Below are 20988 nucleotides of genomic sequence, written 5' to 3' on the forward strand. Positions count from 1 at the left end.
TGAAGATCGATTTAGGAAACAAAGAATACCTCTATTTGTATATAAGGAATATATACGTACAGACAATAATTCTCTCTTTTGGGGGCCGCGATGGCTCAGTGGTAGAGCTTTCACTTCCGGTGCTTGGGGTCCCTGCTTCGATCCCAGCTCGCGCCGTGTGGACTTCGTGGTGGACAAACACCGTGCTCGTGGGTTTTCTCGGGGTTGTCCCGTTTCCTCCCAGTTTCTTCATTCCACCATTTCACTCATCTCTCATCATCACCGTCTCCTTTAGCCTAATCGGCATATCCGTGGGACGTAAAAATGAAAGATTTCATTTCATTTTTTTTTTCTTTCTTTTGTTGGATAAAAATCTGTACACTTGTCTGAAAGAATATTTTCTTTCGTCTGAAAGTGGGTAGCAACAGATGAAATTTTCAATATTTTAACGAGTTTTTAATTTCACTTTTAGTGCTGCTCGCTGCATAAGAACATAGTGCTACAAGAAATCTCTCTGAAGAGTGGAGAATTGAACTAAAAATAATGCTAATTGCAGGACAAAATTTATAAAAATGTTTACATCCCCGGGCTATTGGAAAATGCTGCACTCACTCAATATCACTATTTGCCTCCAAATTTCTGTAATTTCCGGACATGGAGTATGAAAAAAAAATGGCCGATGATATTTGCCGCCTCAGTCCATGAGGAAATACGGCCCTGTTCGGTTGCAAAGTAGTGAACTACATCATATGCGGCCATAATGGTTTAAATTTGGAGGATAATAATTAAAACTTTGGTATGAAAGAATTGTACCAATGTATGTAACGATGAATCAAGAATGGTAATAAGCGAGATATTTATGTACAACAGGAAATAGTGACAAAATAGACAAACGTACACTTTGTACAAGGGTGCACTATAAACTATTGTTAAATACTTTTGCAGATAGAGAGAGGGAGAAGTAGGAAGCAAAGAAAAATTAATGACCAAGAAAGTACTTAAGAAACGTCCAGGTGGGCTCCATGCTGAAATGCAAGAGAATGTAATAGTGATATCAGGCGTCGACTCCGGTGGTGCTCCAGTGCTCGAACATTCCTAAAATTTTTGTGGGGGTACTCAATACCCACGAAGAAAAGAGATAAATAAACTCTAATCTTTTGCCATATTTCTTAAATGGTAATAATACTCGGTCGGAAAAGTGTAAAAGCTTTTACAGATCAGTCATCCTCAGTGAGGTTTTCCTGGTTTTTTCTCATTCACGCCAGGCTAATGCTGGGATGGTACCTAATATACAGATCTCAGGCCACTTCCTTCCTTACCTAATCCTTCCTTCCTTCCCTTTCTCGGATAGTGTGATCGCCGAGAGACGTCATCCCTCATACGTGACGAGCTAAGATGGCCATAGATGCCGAGAGCTCAGAAATCTAATTCCTAACCCTAATCCTAGCATGACCATAGATGACTAAAGCCCAGAAATCTAATTCCTAATCCTAATCCTAACATGACCATAGATGCCGAAAGCCCAGAAATCTAATTCCTAATTCTAATCCTAACATGGCCATAGATGCCGAAATCCCAGAAATCTAATTCCTAATCCTAATCCTAACATAACCATAGATGCCGAAATCCCAGAAATCTAATTCCTAATCTTAATCCTAACATGACCATAGATGCCGAAATCCCAGAGATCTAATCCTAATCCTAACATGACCATAGATGCCGAAAGCCCAGAAATCTAATTCCTAATACTAATCCTAACATGACCATAGATGCCGAAATCCCAGAAATATAATTTCTGATCCTAATCCTAACATGACCATAGATGCCGAAAGCCAAGAAATCTAATTCCTAATCCTAATCCTAACATTACCATAGATGCCGAAAGCCCAGAAATCTAATTCCTAATCCTAATCCTAATATGACCATATATGTCAAAAACCCAGAAATCTAATTCCTAATCCTAATCCTAAAATTACCATAGATGCCGAAAGCCCAGAAATCTAATTCCTAATCCTAATATGACCATAGATGCCGAAAGCCCAGAAATCTAATTCCTAATCCTAATTAAATTATAATAAGGCCCGTTTTTTTCATAGAGCAGTGAGGGGAAATTATAAAGTTTGGGCTGAGTCTATACCGAGCATTCCGAAATTGTGGCGCTGAAGATTCAGAATGGCAAAATCCTTTTCGTTGTAAAGTTTTTTCGTCAAGAAGACGATTCCTTTCTTAAAAGATCAACTAAACGAGCGTTTCTCTGACCTATTTTCATCTCTATCGTCTTAATTTGCCATATTGTATAATATTATTATACAAAAATATGCGCTTAAATGTTGTTCTATTGAACTAGCTACATTTCATTTCTTTCCTTTTAAAAAATCTTTGAATTCAAAGATTGTGTGTGGAATGGTGTCACAAGAACTAAGATAGGAGAGTCAGAACCCTAGAACTTCTCTTTACTCCGCCAATTCTTATTCAAAAATATTTTAAACTGTGAAAACACAAGAAAGTAAAGCATTTTTGAAAAATAATTTTCATTAAAAAATACCTAAAATGCATTTTCGGGATGGTCAATTTCAAGATTTTTCCGGGAGAGAAGCCCCGACATTCCCCCCAGGCCTTAAAGATATTCCTTGTCCCCGAACTTCTGGTTCCAGACTGGAAATTAGAGCAACCTCATTTATTTTCAAAACCTGGTGCTCAGGAGCGTCATTTCGGGAATACAGGGAAACAATTCTTCCCCCTCTGAGTTTGGGTAAATTAGCTTTTTAATAAATTGAATTGTTTACTAACATACTATTAAAATACATGAAACCCTTATGTCATTGGAGAACCTTGCCCCTGCACCCCCTGGCAAAACCTGAAATGACGCTACTCACCGGAGTAAAACTGAGCAGAATTTACTGGAAGAAGATGAAACTAATAGGACAGATGGGTTGGCAACAATGCAAAGGGATGAAAGGATAATAAATGAAGATAAAAATCTATTCCTTTCTTCTTCTTCTTCTTACTTTCAGCCTGGAAGCTACCATGTTGCCTACGTTCTAACATACCCTCACAAGAAGGTTTCAAAGTTTCTTCTTTGATCTTTCACTTTTTCTTGTTTTTTCTCCCCATTTCTTTGTATCTAACGAAGTATTTAGCGAAAGTTCTTACAGAGTATAGACTTGTTAAAAAAAATCTTGGCAACTCAATTTGCTTTATAAGGCCATATATGTTAACTGTAACTTAGGAGCTGTTCTTACTTTAGTTTTAAATAAAGAACTTAGTAGGCTAAAGAGAATTTGCTTGATTTGATTTCAACTATATTTAAAAGAGTGTTGGGCATTATAAAGAGAGATGATTAACCAGTTTTTTTTTTTTTTTTTTTTTTTGGTAACAAGACTGTACATATTTTACTATGTTTAATTATGATTTTACTATATCCTGATATATGCAAATATCAATATTAATTATAAACCGAAATAGCTGAAAATAGGATTAATAAAAAGTTGTCTGATATACAGTAGGTTTGGTTATTTCTTAAGCTAAAACAACACGAAATATATAATATTAATCTCCTAAGTTAAAATAGCATTAACATTAGTTTCACACATATTTTAGAAGAACATATTTATGTGATTGTTTTGATAAAAGAACAGCTAAGATTGGATAATGAACAGGTTCATACAAATATAACTTTAGTTAATCTAGCACAATGTTTTGCTCAAACATTGTACTAAGGAAAATTATTTGAAAGTTCTTTTATACGTTTATTATCATTGTAGTAAAATTAATTACGAATATTTTTTCATAGAGTAAATATAACGTTTCTATACTATTCAATTACACAAACAGATGCCTATTAAAAGGTTTATATCCTTGAATTCATAACTTGAAAAAGACACGGCTAGCACGTATGGCTGTGGTGAGAGAGCATTGGAATTTCTGGTGGGAGAGAATTGAAAAATTTCTGGTGGGAGAGCACTGAAAAATTTCTGGTGGGAGAGCATTGAAAAATTTCTGGTGGGAGAGCATTGGAATTCCTGGTGGGAGAGCATTGGAATTCCTCGTGGGAGAGCATTGGAATTCCTCGTGGGAGAGCATTGGAATTCCTCGTGGGAGAGCATTGAAAAATTTCTGGTGGGAGATCATTGAAATTCCTGGTGGAAGAGCATTGGAATTCCTCGTGGGAGAGCATTGAAAAATTTCTGGTGGGAGAGCACTGAAAAATTTCTGGTGGGAGAGCATTGAAAAATTTCTGGTGGGAGAGCACTGAAAAATTTCTGGTGGGAGAGAATTGAAATTCTTTGTGGGAGAGCATTTAAATTTGAACACTTTATGGTGATTCAAGTTTCAGCTTAACCTGTAAGTTCACGTCGTACAGCCGCAGTGGTGAAAAAGAACGCTAACCTTGCACCAAACAACAACAACTTGAATAAACTAATGATTTCTTTTAGGAACCAGCTATTAGCTTAGATGCAACAAATATATCAAGACTGAATACGGATCCGATGCCTAACTTATTATCGAATGATAGTAGCCATGGTACTTATTGTGCTGGTATTATTGCTGCTGTTGCTAATAACAGTTATTGTGGAGTAGGAATTTCTTTTAACTCCAGAATTGGTGGTAAGAACAATTTCCATTATTCAAATTTATAGGTGTAAAGAGTTTGATTTTTTAAAAATCTTATCAGATTTTCATTATTCTTATCATTATGTGCTATATGTAAAGTTATTTATTAGATTTCTTTGTGAAAAAAAAAATTCACTAATTTTGAAAATATATGTAAATTACTTTCGTTAAGGTTTTGTTTTACTACTATTTTAATCGGAGATTCGAGATTTTACAAATAGTTTCAGAAAATTTAATATTGAATACACTCAAAATCCATTTTATGTAAGTTCTAATTTATAATATTGAAACGAATAGGCAAAAGATGCAACCGACGTGCTTGTGACGAGAAGCACCCAAGAGCGCGGGATAACTTTGATGTATTTCATTTCAAACAAATTTATGTTTCTAACAATAACAAATGGTAGCAATTAAATTGTAAATGGGGGAAAGATGGTTGAGCCAAGGAAAGCAACTAATTTTAAACAATCCCACCCAAAATTGTACAAGTTTCATTCTCCGCCCTCTTTCTTACAGGTGATAATAGGCGTTGTCTTTGTAGTTCTGGAGATTCACAAGGTTGGGTCGTTTCGTAGATTTCCATTGATGAAGACTTATCCATCAAACGACCATAGCATCAAATGACGGACCGATGGCAGGATGACAGAGCTGTGTCCAATGTAGTAGCCAAGAAAGATCGATCCAAATTAATGTCCGAGAATGCCCAAGCTCGAGATTTCTCAGTTGCTTTTTGATCCGACTGTCCCTCTGACGTCATGAATGAAGAGATCGTGGTAACGCCCACAAGATTACATGAATGTGGTCAATTAACCAAATTGACACTGACAAAGTACGTATTTCCACATGTCGATGATTCAATACGAAGCAGCTATACTTCCTACTGAGCTTACTAATGTTGACAGGAAGACACATACAACAAAAAATCATCAAAGTCAACGTACTTACTTCCAAATATCCATTACTTCCTTGTTGTAACATCAAGAGACAAGTAAACACACGTTGCTGAAAATGTCATGAAGTAGCATGACTTTGAGGGCCAACAAGATCAAACCAGTTGAGAAAGTAAATCTGAACGAAAGTAAACTTAAAAGCGTCGCGTGTGAGACTGTGATAAGGCAAGGGGTAAAAGTATTAAAAGGTCGCTACCACTGTTTATTACAAATGTTTCTTACAAGTACAAAGACTTCCTTATTAACAGCAAAACAATAAATAAATATTTCCTAGATGTGAAATTTCGATGTCAGCTGGCGACGTCAAATAGAAGGTCGGTGTTAATAACCATCGGGCAGTGAACTCTTTGAAGGTTGCTTAGGTTTTCCATTAATGAATGAATGATTTCCAACATGAATAAAAGATGTCCTAGGTCAGTCCTTGGTTCACTTCCCGTAAAAATATTTAGGAATATTGAAAAGAAGTCTTAAATGTTGTTATTTAATCTTTCACAAAACAACGATGATTTCAGTGGAAGCTATAGAATGTGTTATAAAAATATTTTTTTTTTTATTGTCTTAATGTAGATTGAAATATCAAATCAGTTCAGTTTAATTAAAACAAGGTTAGGATTGTAGCTTCCAAGAAACGAAACTGTTTTAACATTAAACACTAATATTAATTTGAATTTTGTGATAGCCCACTTTATTAACGTCGGGTTAAAATAGAAAAAATTCATTTTCAGTTATTATTTACGTTAACATTACGAAAATTTATCACAATATAGCACTCCAATGAAATAACGAACTTTCGCTTCTAACAAATCTCTGTCTGTTTTTGACATACTGTAGGGTCAGAGTGCCGTATACTGTATTTAAGGAATATTAATTGAATGTCGTGTGGAAGTGAACATATAGGTAAGGAAAACAATTGTTCTTGCATGCGTGTACTGTTCCTAATCCTAACTCGCTATTTACCCATTCACTTTAATTTCATAATTTTCAGTTTTTCATGGATTATTTTGAAACAAAAAACTGATACTATAACCTTGTTTTACTGGTTAAGGTGCCCCATCCAGCTAATTAATCCTTCTTCTTTGGCAGGATTGAAAGAATAACTGAAACAATTTTTATTAAAATTAGATGTTAGAAACTGAAACTGAAGAAAAAACATCAAATATTTTATAACTAGTTGAATATACCCATGCTTCCAACGGGGACTGTATTTGGAAGTCAACGCCTGTGGGAGTATCACCATTGATCTCAGCGACCGCGAAAACTATGGATTTGATACTAATATCGGTCATTTTGGCCTATTTTTTTTACATATCTCGGTATTCCCCCCCCCCCCCGCTGACTCCTGGCCCGCATACAATTGTAACTAAATTTGCGAGTCATCGCTAATGGAAGTGTCACCATTGATTTCAGTGACCGTGAAAACTATGGATTTGACACTAATATCGGTCATTTTGGATTACTTTTATATGTCTCGGTGTCTCATCCCCCTTCCCCCCGGTGACCCCCGGCCCGGAGCCAAATAGCGTGAATTTGGAAGTTGAGGCGATCGGAGTTTCACCATTGATTTCAGCGACCACGAAAACTACGAATTCGACAATAATATCTGTCATTTTCTACTACTTTTACATGTCCCGGCAAACGCCCCCCTGAGATCCCCCTGGTTCGAATTTTGACAAAAAAGTTTAACTCTGGTCTGGAACCTGGACCAAGGTATTCGTGACTAAAATTTGGTAACTCTCGGTTAATTTGTTTGGTTCCCAAGCCGATTTCGGTAAACGGCCCCCTGAGACCCCCTCCTTCGAAATTTAAAAAAAGGGCTTCGTCTTGATCTGGGGCCTGGGCCAAGGTACCCCTGACCAAAATTTGGTAACTCTCGTCCACTCGTCTGGTCTCCAGGCCGCACACAGACAGACAAACACACAAACTCTTTATTTTATTTATATTAAATTAGATTGAATAGAAGATAGATAAGCTACTCAGCACACACAAAAAAGCATTAAGTTTAATCAAATATTTGCGAGCGTTATATCCGAGCTATTAGTGGAAAAAATATTTTATACTATTGAGGAATACATTCAATTCCAAATTCAATCTTTATAAAAAAACATATTTTACAGGCGTAAAAATATTAGATGGTCCCGTGACAGATGTACAAGAAGCCATAGCGCTATCTTATGGTCTGAATAAAGTTGACATCTTTAGCGCATCTTGGGGACCAAAGGATGATGGAAGCCAAGTAGAGGGGCCAGGAAAACTAGCTGCTACAGCCTTTAAAGAAGGAATTTCTAAAGTATGTATTTTTTAAATTAATATGTAAGTTTATTCATTTTACTTTTGAATAATTGCTTTGAAAGCAAATATAGATACACGTAGACAAGCGAAGCTCAGCATAAACCATATTAGTATAAAGAGAAATTTAAGTGATTCTGTAGTTTCATTAATTTGCTATTCTCTCAGCAATATTTGCCAAATATTACTCCATCTTTATAATTATTATTAGATAGATAATATTGATTTTAGTGGAACTAACACCATGTTACCAAAAGTCACTTGACACTAATTTACGTCAAAATGAGGTCAGTACACTTCACCGACGCTATATAAGTGAAGGCAGAAATACTGGAGCATCAAACGCGTGTTATCTGTCATAATGAGTCAACGGAACGAATTGAATGCATTCGAAAGGGGCATGATTGTAGGTGCCCATAAATTTGGACATGGGGTCAGAGCGATTTCTTAGCAGCTAAATGTGCCCCAGTCCACAGTTAGTGATGTTATAGTCAGGTGGAAACGCCATGGAACCATTGAACTGAAGTCTCTCTGGTAGGTCCAAGAAACTAAGTGATCAAGACTGGAGAACTCTGAAGCGTGTTGTGCGAAACAACCGGCAGACATCTTTGTCAAAAGTTACAGAGGACTTCCGTCTCAGCTCAGGTACATAGGCTAGTGACAGGACTGTCCGCCGAAAGGTGAAAGCACTTGGTTTTCATGATCGTGCTCCCACCAGGAAGCCCCTAATCACACGCACTAATGCGCGGAGGCATTTTCAATAGTGCAATGAGCAACGTAATTGGACTTAGGACCAATAGAAGAATATAATGTGAGTAATGAATCACGATACATACTCTGGCACTCTGATGGGCGTGTATGGACCTGAGAAATGCCTGGCGAATGGTATTTACCGGAGTGTATTGTGTCAAGTGTGAAATTAAGTGGTGGTAGTTTCATGGTTTGGGGCAGTTTCTCCTGGTTTGGGTTGAGCTCGTTAGTTTTAATTGATGGGTCGATGACTTCTGGTGTGTACAAAAACATTTTATACAATTGCATGCTGCCGACACTATGGAAACACTTTCGGATAGACCCCCTTTCTGTATCAACTCGACAATGCTCCTGTTCACACGCAATTGAGTAGTGGTTTGACAAAAATCAGGTGAAAGTCCTTGCCTGCCTGGCGCAAAGTCCCGACCTGGACCCTATAGAATATCTTTGGGATGAATTAGAGCCTTGGTTGCGTACCAGACCCACTCGAACAACAACCAAACGTGCACTCATCACCATGCTACAGAAGGAATGGAGCACAATTCCGCCAACAGTGTACCAGAACTTAGTGGCTAACCTACCCTGAAAAATAAACGCTGTAATTCAAGCAAAAGGAGACCCGACATCCAATTAGTTAAACGTGTGGTGCCCTTCGAACCAACAGTACCGGGTGTCCGGTGACTTTTAGCAACATAGTGTACTTGATTCTGGTTTACAATACTCATTCGCTCATAGATATCCCAGCAAAACTTTCACTAATATGATGTTGGGAACAGTGTGTAATGTAGCTGCGTAATGAATTACTATTACTTGATTAATTTTCTGAGTGTTTTACATACAGCATTACCGTTTTTTTTTTCAGTGATCGAAAACCCACATAAATTTAAATCAAAGTTTAAATAAACAAAATGATGTCAAACTAAAACAAATTTCAAAAATGAGAAAGAAACTCACTTTCCACAAACATTTATCTCAGATGCACCAACTTTGGCTTGCAGAGAGAGAGATAAATACTTACCTACATGTGTGGATACAAAGAGAGAAATTTTTCCACTTGTAAATAAGTTAGGTGAAAGACAAGTAAAGTCGATTATTGGCAGGTAATATTCTTGCTATATTGAAAACTGGAGAAGGGGGGGGGGGCGCACTAAAATTAGGTAAACTGAGAGAATGTGGGGATGGTGCTCAGCATTAAAAGAGAGTTCAAACTGTGACCAGATCATTACATCAATCAAATAAAAAAAATAAAAAAAGTTGAGGATGACTATCAATGAGATACACCAAATCATTAATAGAAAGATCCAAGAGATGCAAGTAACAGGGTAAAGGAAAGCTTCTGCTGTACCTCAGTCATGATGTGGTTATAGAGTCATTTGATGAACTTTCAAGCTGTGAAATAATCCTTCAATTCTGTGGCAACAGCGACTACGTGTCTGTCGGTGTCTAATCTCATAGTGGCTAGAATCTGGACTTCTAGTATAGACGTCTTGGAACATGAAGGAGTTAGGAACCTTTCAGGATAAAAGATGTTGACGGTTTCTTGTTAGCATAATACCTCTGTCATACAGTTGATGGTAAGGCTGTTCTCACGTCTTTGATAACGGAACTTCTCAATCAACTTCGTGTTGCACTCGTGATCCTCTGTCCTGTTAGTGTGCAGAGCGGCTCCTATCCAAGAGTTTTGTTTGACGTTCCCTTGCCGATTCTTCAGTATTGTTCACACGTGATGGCTACCTCAACACAAAGTCCTCAGAAATGAAAAGTCATGCCGAGAGAGTCATAGCTAACGTTGTATCCAGGAAATAGACAAAAAGTAGGAAGAGAAAGAATAACTTGACAATTGGCAAAGAGGAAAATAGGAAATCCCTTGCGTTCTTAGTTCAATAACAAATACGTAATGCAGGTTCAATAAACGAAGATGGCATACAGGAAGAATCCAGAATAGGTATATTGTCTCATAACATTCCAATGGGGAGTATGTCAATGTTCCTCTGTCAATATTTATCTGTTACAAAATGTCATCGAATTTTATCTATTAGTTTAAAAGTTCTAAGGGCATTTCAAGATAAGTGGTCCAACCTGTATAATTGTACAATATTTCTAAAAGCAAATTTATTAGAATCAAATTTATTAAACCATAAGACAGCCTCAATTTTTTGTTTTTCTTATTTAATATATATGAGAAAATACAGTAATCTAATGGAGAAGTACCAATTTATAACCATTGTCATTGAATACAATGGATCGTGGGGCAAAGAAGGACTCAACTTTATAATGCATCAGCCATTTTTCCGGTGATGATAGAGCAAGCACCTTGCTAATTCAAAGAATTAAGTATGGCAGTACAAAGAGGTAATGTAGCCTCTAGATTGGTAACCATACCACCAGGTAAAGAGCTAGACAAGATTTTTCCTGCTTTAAACCATCACCTATTTTAACTAACAACAGTTATACAGAAATTTTGTAACAGATAAATAAAATTATTTCTAAATTAAAATATTACTTTGGAATACTCTTTTCTTAAAATTCATCTACTAGGGAGCTTACCACGTGGTTCTTGCCAACATAGGCTCTTACCTAGCCTGCTTCTCCTCTAGCAACACCAATCAAAGGATGCGGGTTGAATTGTAACAAGCTTTGTTTATAAGAAAAAAAAGTACAATATTATAGATTATTATACATATAAATTATATTATATAACTAGCTAAGCACCCATTCTTCACATGGGGAATTAGATATATGTGAAATATTTGAAAGGTGAATATGAACCCCTTTTACTCCATTAGAATACGTATTTCAATGGAAATTGAACGATGATAACCCAGCTCGACCCAAATGCTAAATAGGTTCACTCTTTTCCTTCGTTGTCTAAAACTTCCATATGATTTCCTCTTCATCTGCTATTCTAACTCTATCGTTGAGTATACAGTGCTTGGTTTCTCTTCCAAAGTTTGTTCGCTTTCTCATTGGTATTGTGGGTTTTACGTTGAAAGTGTACGTTAGATATAATGGAAAATATTTTAGGAGTGTAAGAATGAAACAATGGTAATCCCTAGCAACTCATTTTCTCTTAATAGCAGTAAATTATGTAGACAAAAACTAAGTTTGCGTATCCTTAAGAAGCAAAACAATTCTTTTAGGAGATCCAAATGAATGCTCCTTTAAATGTTGGAATCTTTTGTATATTTTTCAAGGAATCAGATGGTTATTCTATAATAGGAAGCAACACTCTACACGCATACCTTCCCGATAATGCCAAAGTATTGTGCTTAGTAGGAATATTATTTGCTTGCAATGTACAGTAGCAGTAGATATTTTTATCAATGTTAAACAAAAATGAAATGAAATCTTTGAGTTTTTCGTCCCACGGTTATGCCTGTTAGGCTAAAGGAGACGGTGATTATGAGAAATGAATGAAATGGAGGAATGAAGAAAGTGGGAGGAAACGGGAGAACCCCGAAAAACCCACGAGCACAGTGTTTGTCCACCACAAAGTTCATTTAGCGGGGTTTGGGATCGAACCCGGGACCCCAAGCACCAGAGTTGAACGCTCTACCACTGAACCACCGCGCCCCCCCCCCCCCCAATGTTAAACAAATGTTTGTTGAAGACTGTATTTTATTTTATAAGATTAAGGATTATTATTATTTTTTTCGTGACTAAACATAATCAATTTCACTTCCATGTAGTAATAAATATTATCATACACGGGCGTCAATTCTACCGGGAACACCGGGGATGTGTCCCCCCAATATTTGTAAAACGGTTTTCGTTCCCCCCTCCCATCGAATATTTCAAGTATCTTAGATCAACTATTACCCAAAAGAAGCTCAACCATGTAATATTTTGCTACGTTCACAAAATAATGTTAGACAAAGTGGGTATGAAAGAAGTAACACAGAAGTTTGTTTTCAATTGGGAAAAAAGGCAGTCAATTTTTTTGGCCCTGTGAAGGTGAAGGTGAAGTAAACTGTTTTTGTTTAGATAGCGAGCAGCAAAGCGAGTTTAGTTTAGCTTAAAGAAAAAAAAAAAAGTCAACTAATTTTTAAACTATACATTGCTGAATCTCATTTACATTAGCTGTGGGCTTGTAGGCCTAAAACCTATTTTCAAAACTTTATTGTTCCAAAATATTCACTTCACACTACGTTTTATCATTATTTTGTTTTTGACATACACTTGGTGTCAATTAAATTTAACTAAAATTATAACACAAGGTTGATTTTTCAGTAAACAAACAATTGTAAAGTGTGTCTGTGTGTTTCCCTTAGTACAACATAATAAAAAAACCCTCAAAGGTAAAAGACAAACATTTTTTAAGTTTTTGTTTGCTTTTTAAGCAAAAAACGCTTTAAAATGCAATGTACGAAGATTTTTTTTTTTTTTTAATTTCCGGGAGGACCTCTGCTTTCCTGGGGTTTATCCAATACACCCAAGTCCCCTGGTAGTCTGTCCCTCACAGAGTTTATGTGCTACTGACGCCAATATTAACATATGTGCTATAGATAATACATTCTTTTGTGCAGAAAAGAGAACTTGACAATTGAAAGTCATCTTTTACATTTAATTATAATTGGCTACATAAATGAAGGATGTATCTTTATGGATGGTAGACTTATATAATAGGGATGTTTAATGCGTTCTTTAAACTGTACCTTTACTTCGTTCATAAATTTAGTTATGGTCATACCACATTTTTGGGAATCGTATCCTTTCAGATAGAGGTGTATAAATGAAATAAATCAAATTATCTTTTAATAGATTTATTAAAACATGAAAAAATGCATGTTTTTCACACATATGTTATTCAATAAATGTATGTATTATTTAGTTAATAAATAACTATGTTGAGAGAACTTAAGAGCCTGCCTTACTAAAAATAATACAAATTTTACCATTTTTCTTTTGCTTGTTTATTCATAAGTAAAAGGAGATAATGAGATGAAACTTATCACAATCATAGATAATGTTTTCTACAACAGAAAATATGAACCTGAAGAATGTTCAGTGTTGCCAGAATAACAATTCCCCTAAAATCTAAGTTAAGACAGCGTCTAGAAGAACGAACTCAACTGCATTTGATTACATATCATGTTGTTTTGGTTTGCTGTGAACTACTTTTTAAATAGCATTATTATTTAATTTTAATAACTGTATGTTAAAACTATTTTGTTTATTACAAACCAAATACAACTATTATTTAAAAAGTAGTTCACAGTGAACCAAAGCAACATGATACGTAATCAAATGCAGTTGAGTTCGTTCTTCTAGTCGCTGCCTTAACTTAGATTTTAGGGGAATTGTTATTCTGACAACATTGTAATTTCTATGAATAGCAACACTGAACATTCTTCAGGTTCATATTTTCTGTTGCAGATTGTGGTAAGTTGCATTTTGTTATCTCCTTTCACTTATGAATAAACAAAAAAAGAAAAATGATAAAATTTGTATTATTTATAGTAAGGCAGGCTCTTAAGGAATTGTGAAAAATATTACTTCTTAACAAACTTAAAAATACAGTTAACGAATTAAAAAGTTTGGCAATGTTTTGGGACGATTATTATACTGCGCATTTTACTAAAGTTCACTACTACTATGTATATGCATGTATATTATTGGAACATATATTTTATTTACTGATCATAAACTATTAACATGTAAAAATAGAAGTAACTAAAGTAGCATTTTTGGTTATATTCAGGGAAGAAATGGCAGAGGAGTGATTTACGTGTGGGCTGTAGGCAACGGAGGAATTTCAGGAGACAATTGCAACCTTGATGGTTATGCTTCAAGCAGATACACCTTATCTGTAAACGCATTAACGGAATCAGGTAAGATTAAATTAGTTTATGTTAATTGTCTATTTAGCTTTTAGCTTTCTTTAAGTAATTTATTCTACTAAGAATATTATTAATATAATTTTTATAGGTATGTGGGAAATGGACAGAGGGTAGTGAGGTTGAGTATCATAGACAGTTAAAATTAGAGGTGAGGTTCGTGGATAGAATGATAACGTTTTCTAGCATGAATCTGAGGAGAGAGGGAGATTTTTGAGCATAATTACAAAGAAGATATAGTAGAATGTACTGTTAGAATTAGTTGTACTCTAGAAGAGGCAGATAGGGAATTTCTGTTTGTACGAGTATCGGTGATTGCTGTTGCCTGAAGAAAGAGATTACTTTCACCAACGTAGGTAGCTTGATAGTGGTCGCATTTTGCTGTTGTCGCTACATTTATTTTATTTTATTTTATTTTTTTACAAATGATTATTTATTTATTTCTCATCAATTTTATGTGTTTAAATTGATATTTTTTTTTATTTATTTCCTTTTTTGGATCAAAAGATCCAGTATATTTCAATCGAAAAGTTTCTTGTACGGCTTATATCTGGAGAACTACATATATTGTAGCCAAACCGAAACTATCACTTAACTCAGTGTAATGTGCTTATTCTGTAGAAAATACGAAAACTCAATTTAGGAGCCGGTCAAAAATTTTGTGACCCCTGATCCAAAAACTAATTATTAGTCAAAATCGCAATGTTTTGATCCATTTTTGGTTTTCCTAATTTTCTTGTTACATTATTAAACATATATACGTTTCTCTCTTAATTTAGTATTCCTTATTTCTTTATTACTCTCACCAGCTAACCTGTTTTATTAGTTTTATCTTCCTTTATTAAATGCTCTCTCTACTTCTAATATTGCGCCCGCTTGGACATTTCATAACTATTTTTCTGTTACTGAATAGTAAAATTGTTATTTACTTTGAATACATAACTTTATTGATGCTCAACAAATATATTTCGTCCTCCTACTGTTCTGCAGACATCGTCAAGCAGGTTTCTCAAAATTTCACTGAATACTTCTATTTACATCTTTCTAATTTTTTTCCTTTTTTTTAACGACAGTATTCTTCTGTTTTTGAAATATCAATAACTATCATTCTGCTTATAGATACCTGTAATTCCTGAATTTTCTTTAAACTTGAAAGCTTTCGATTCTCCCCTGGAATCTTGACCACGGAGGATAAAAACATGAAGAGAAAGAATAGAAACATCAAGAAATGAAAAAGGAACGGACTTACCAAGGGAAAGAGCTGTGTTGTACAAAAAACAAGTTGTCAAGTGTGTCAGCAATCTCCAGATGAGGTTGATGCGAACTAAAATATGGCAGAGTCGATTTGTGCGCCTTTCCTGTTCCTTGTTGGAAGGTTATCAACTCATGTTATTACTTTTATTATCATGCCAATGCTGTGAAAATTTTGTAATCGCCGCAAAAAGTCTTTGATGGTACCCAGCTTTACTATTAAATAATTGGTATAATCAGGTTAAGAGGAATTTAAGTTCCGATAAACTTAAAACCGACATTAAAGATAAAAAATGGGTCGGATTGCCTATTTTTCTCAGATTGACAACTACATTAAATAGGATTTGTACGCAATACGGTTTTCGTACAGCCTCAAAACCCTCCAAAACTTTAGAAAAGAAAATTACCCAATTTAAGAGTTGTTACACGGACTCCAATGAAAAATCTGCTATTTATGAAATAAAATGTAGTTGCCAAGAGCGTTATATAGGCAAAACAAAAAGAAATTTAAAAGTTTGAGTAAAGGAGCATATTTGAGATTCAAACGCAGAAAATCCGGGGTCAGGTTTTTCGAGGCGTTTAAAAGAAAAACAAAACACAGGATAGAAGATTTTAAAAAAATATATATTTGGAGCTAGAAATGAAGTAGAAAGACTGATTTTTGAAAATTTATTTATTCATTTAAGAAAAACGAAATTAAATTCAGACAAGGGATGATTGAGTGACGAATGGGAGGTTGTTGATTACAAACTTTTCACAGCGTTGGTATGACAATAATAATAATAACGAGTTGGCAACCTTCCAACAAGGAACAGGAAAGGCGCACAAATTGACTCTGCCATAGGTTAGTTTGCAGCATCTTCATCTGGAGATTACTGACGTACTTGACAACGTGTTTCCGTACAACACAGCTCTTCCCTTAATAAGTCCGTTCTATTTTTATTCCCTTATGTTTCTATTCTTTTTCTTCCTCGTTTTCCCCTCCGTGACCAAGACTCCAAAGGAGAGTCGATAGCTTGAATTTTAAAGAAAATTTAGGAATAACAGAAATGTGTAAGTAGAATTATAGAATTCCTGTGCGTGATTTTACATTACAAATAACTACTCTTTTTAGTGTGTTCTCTGTTCTCAAATTTGTTTACAGCTTTACTATTACTCATTGAGCATTTAAAAAATAGAAGCATAATCAGTGGCGGATCCAGGTGGCGGCGATCGGGGCGATCGTTCCCCCAGAAGAGGAAAGTTTTTCTTAATTTTATATATAAATTAAACCCATCCCAAAGCTTTTAGCTCTTAAAAGTAGTTCTAAGTAGTAGTAGTATTACAACCCATCGCCCCCCCCCCCCCAGAAGTCCGTCCTGGATTCGCCCCTGAGCATAATTGTGTGCAAATAAAGAAGAAATCATAAGGACGTGTAAATAAAAGTTCATCAAATTTTGAGAAATCAGCCTGATGATATACGCAAGGTAAGTAGGAGGACAAAATGCATTTCCCCTGAGTATCAATAAAACTATGCATTCAAGGTGAATAATCATTTTATTATTCAGTTTGAGAAAAGTGCGTACATCTTTGAAATGAAATATTTCAGTTTAACGTCCCACAATTATGTCTATTGGGCTAAGGGAGCTTGATGATCAAAGCTAGTGAATGATGATGAAATAATTGGTGGAATGAGAATGGGTGAGTAAACGGGAGTATTCCGAGAAAACACACGGACACGATGTTGTCCACCATAAACTTACTTGACCGGGGATCGAACGAGGGATAAAAAGATTCCTCACTTCAAAATAAGAAAAAAAAGTTGATATGGACTTGTGGTCGGAATTGCATAATTTCTTAGTTCTAGGGTGCCGAAAACGTGAGAAAATGAAATTTAAAAAGGTCCATAGTTCCACTACTATAATACCGATCGCAGTCGGGTCAAGACATCACTGAGGAACTAGTATGTGAATTATTATCCAAATATCCATCTTTCAGAACCTCTGGTATTTACACAATAATTTTTAGAGAGGCTATTTGGGAGTACTTCATCACTCTCCACCTACTTCTCTAAAAATTGGTGTGCAAGGACTGGAGCATTCTTAAACATGGATATTTGGATAGTTCACATACCAGTTCCTCAGTAATGTCTTGACGCGACTAGGACAGCCCCCATAGTAGTGGAACTATGAACTTTTAAAGTTCACTTATTTCACGTTTTCGGCACCCTGTAACTCCGAAACTATTCACTTTTGAGCACAGGTCCATATGAACTTTTTTTTCTTATTTTGATGTTAGGAATCTGTTGCCAAACTATTGTGATACATTTTTGTAACTCCTGTATATGTGTACTTTTCTGTATCTTTTGTATTTTAACATTTCTTTTCTTCTTTGCTACAACTTACTCTTTCGATCTGATGAAACTTGTAGCGAAAATGACTATATATATATATATATCTTTTCTAGTGTAGTGGGATAATGTTTTCACACTATTTACTGATAAGTGATTAGTCTTCCATGCCAGCTTCCAGATGTCTTTGTTCCAAGCAAAAGATTCATAAATAGGACTTAATAGTTGTCTCCATTGTCTTCATAATATTGTAACTGACTAAAGAAATTGTATAAGTAGATCACTGGCGATAGTTTAATTCATATAATATAAAAATATCATGATAATTTCGTTTATTTCTTAGGTTTCAGTGTGTTCTATGGCGAGCCATGTGCATCAACTTTAGCCAGCACTTATGTAGGAGGTCAGCATGAATTTTCAAGTAGCCGGAACGGAAGAGCAAAATTTAAGAGAAAAATTAATGTGGTAAGATAAATTGCTGTTAGATTTTGTTACATTAAGGATTCTTGTCTATAAGCATTGTATACTAAGACAACAATAGTTTATGTTTCAGTCAATCCGTTACGTCGTTGCTACGTAACTCATACAATTTGAAAGAAAATGAAATTGATAAGTGTTTATAAATTAATAAGTGTATATTTCAAAAATAGAATAAAATGTGGTTACTACTACATACGTATGACCAATTTTCTACTAGCAAAGAAAGGGCATTAGCGAAGAAATTAGCAATCATTTTACAAGAAGCAAACCCAGTGAATATGAGTACTGACATAAATTTGTTGAATATCGCCTAACATTTAAATTTACATAATACAAAAATTAAACATAAATGCAGTATAATATGAGATTTAAATACTGTAAATTGGTTAGAAATTATGATATGAATTTCACCAATCTCAATGTAAGTTTTTATGTTATTATGTTAAAGTATAACTTATTTTAAATTAAAGCAAATCAAAGACAAAGACAAATTTCAGAAATGAAACACACTTAATGGTATTGATTAAAAAGACTAGGTTAAAAATCTAAATAACTTTATAAGTGTAGCTACAATCTTACGGAAGATTTCCAGACACCAAGATAGGATATATTTAATTACAGCTAGTGTAATAGGATATTTGTTGGAAATCTAATCGGCTCTTTGTGCTTACTTAGGTTGACATGATAAATGGTGAACGTCTTATGGACTATCAAAAACTATGTTGCTTGTGTTTTCAATAATCTTCATATCATTTCCTTCTTGACATAGTTTGTCTTCTTTGGTACAATATTGATAAAATGTACGCTATTGCAAGGTGAACTTTCGATAGTTATTAAAAGCACAGTTCCTTCAGTTGTGGTAAATTCCAACTATGACAACTTGATTAATCTAGGTATTTTTGAAAGAGAATATTATAAACTTTTTGTAACATTCCAATGCATTTCCGATTGTATATTCATTAATCATTTACTGAAAAAGATTTTGGTGGGCTACTTAAGGGAATTTCTAAATTTCATTAAGATTTAAAAAAAAAAAAAATGAAATGAAATCTTTTGAGTTTTACGTCCCATTAAGATCAAGTAAGGTCAAAATTTTAAACTGAAAATCATTGAATATTCTCGTTCCTCAATGGTTTGAAAGTGAAGTGTGGTGTTTATATCCTACTATGATCCTAAGAATTATTTAATCTATTTGGAACATAAAAGAGGGAACAGCGATAGTCATGTCAAAAGTAGTAATTCTCAAGGTAGTGACGAAGTAATACCCGCAAGAAGGTGAAGAAAGAAAGACAGAAACAAAGAAAAGCAATATCTATAATTAATAGTAACGTGTGTTACAATTTTGGCAAAGTATCCTTGCCTTCACCGGACACTTTATGAAGACATATGTACTTTAAGATGAAAATATGCCCAATATTAATGTATAGTTATAACTTTGGTCATAAAACCAGCGTCCAACTTTTCACCTAATCTTTTGTGCAATTGACAAGTAGTTTATGGGTTATAGAGGCGGTAGCGCAATTTTAATTTCAAATTTCTTTCAATTCTGTATTCTCTGTGCTATACAGCTATTACTTTTACTATTAAAAATAACTACTTCCAAACTAAGGTACTCTTTACATGCAAACAAACTCCAAAAATACTTTACTAATTTTTATCCCTATGCTACTAAATAATATTCTTCACAGTACTTCTAACAAGCCCACTTGCATATTCCAACTTCATTCTTGCTCACACGAACTCTTGACTTATGTCAAAGCCGGCCATCCTCGTGCCCATCACAGACTATTGACAGTAGTCTCACTCTTCACAGACTATTTGCTATACCACATTCTCCACAGATTATTCACTATTTAATTCTTCCACATTCTTCACAGATTATTGACTATTACACTCTGTTGTATAAAAAACTTTAAGACAGAAGGATTAGAAAAGTTGACACGATTTGATACTTCTACACTTATGAGCAGAGCTATGGAGGGCATTGTTCCAACTTTTTGACAAAAAATAAAAATGCTCCCTATAAGATGGCCAAAAAGGCCAAAAATGAGAAAAGCAAATGGTCAAAAATGAGGTCGCCCTTCCCCCCAGCAAACAATTCCTAACTCCGTTCATGAATATTTTATTTCGTTACACAGTACGAATAATTAATGTAATCTAACGAGAGCACTAACTTTATATCAATAACTTGTATTCCAATGCCGTCAATTTATTATTGCCTTCGTGACACACATTTCTCATAAGTAAATGATCTTGGTTTTAAAGTGTGTGTCATTTTCACCATTGTGTGATTACTTATAGTTTTTATTATTATTATTATTGCAGATAGTTCCAGAATTAAATGGAAATTGCCGTGAATCTTTTGAAGGAACGTCAGCAGCTGCTCCTATGGCTGCTGGTATTATAGCTCTTGTCCTCGAAGCTAAGTGTGTAACCTATATACTTTCACAGAGTTTTATCATATGCCTGCATTCAAAGGTTAATTCAAATATAGCAATCAGAGCTTTTCATT

At 34.9% G+C, this 20988-nt stretch overlaps 1 protein-coding gene across 1 annotated transcript in view; it reads left to right on the forward strand.

Annotated features, from left to right (window-relative positions):
* Positions 1–20988, forward strand: part of LOC145668214 (neuroendocrine convertase 1-like) — a 165049-nt gene that overhangs the window by 130465 nt on the left and 13596 nt on the right. Inside the window, exons 5-9 of the mRNA XM_081735868.1 lie at positions 4416–4587; positions 7658–7830; positions 14281–14410; positions 18340–18461; positions 20802–20902. Of these exons, the coding sequence (XP_081591994.1) occupies positions 4416–4587; positions 7658–7830; positions 14281–14410; positions 18340–18461; positions 20802–20902 (698 nt within the window). The remainder of the gene's footprint in view (positions 1–4415; positions 4588–7657; positions 7831–14280; positions 14411–18339; positions 18462–20801; positions 20903–20988) is intronic.

Source organism: Thermobia domestica, chromosome 1 (assembly GCF_964235325.1).
Source record: "Thermobia domestica chromosome 1, izTheDome1.hap1.1, whole genome shotgun sequence".
Classification (NCBI taxonomy): domain Eukaryota; kingdom Metazoa; phylum Arthropoda; class Insecta; order Zygentoma; family Lepismatidae; genus Thermobia; species Thermobia domestica.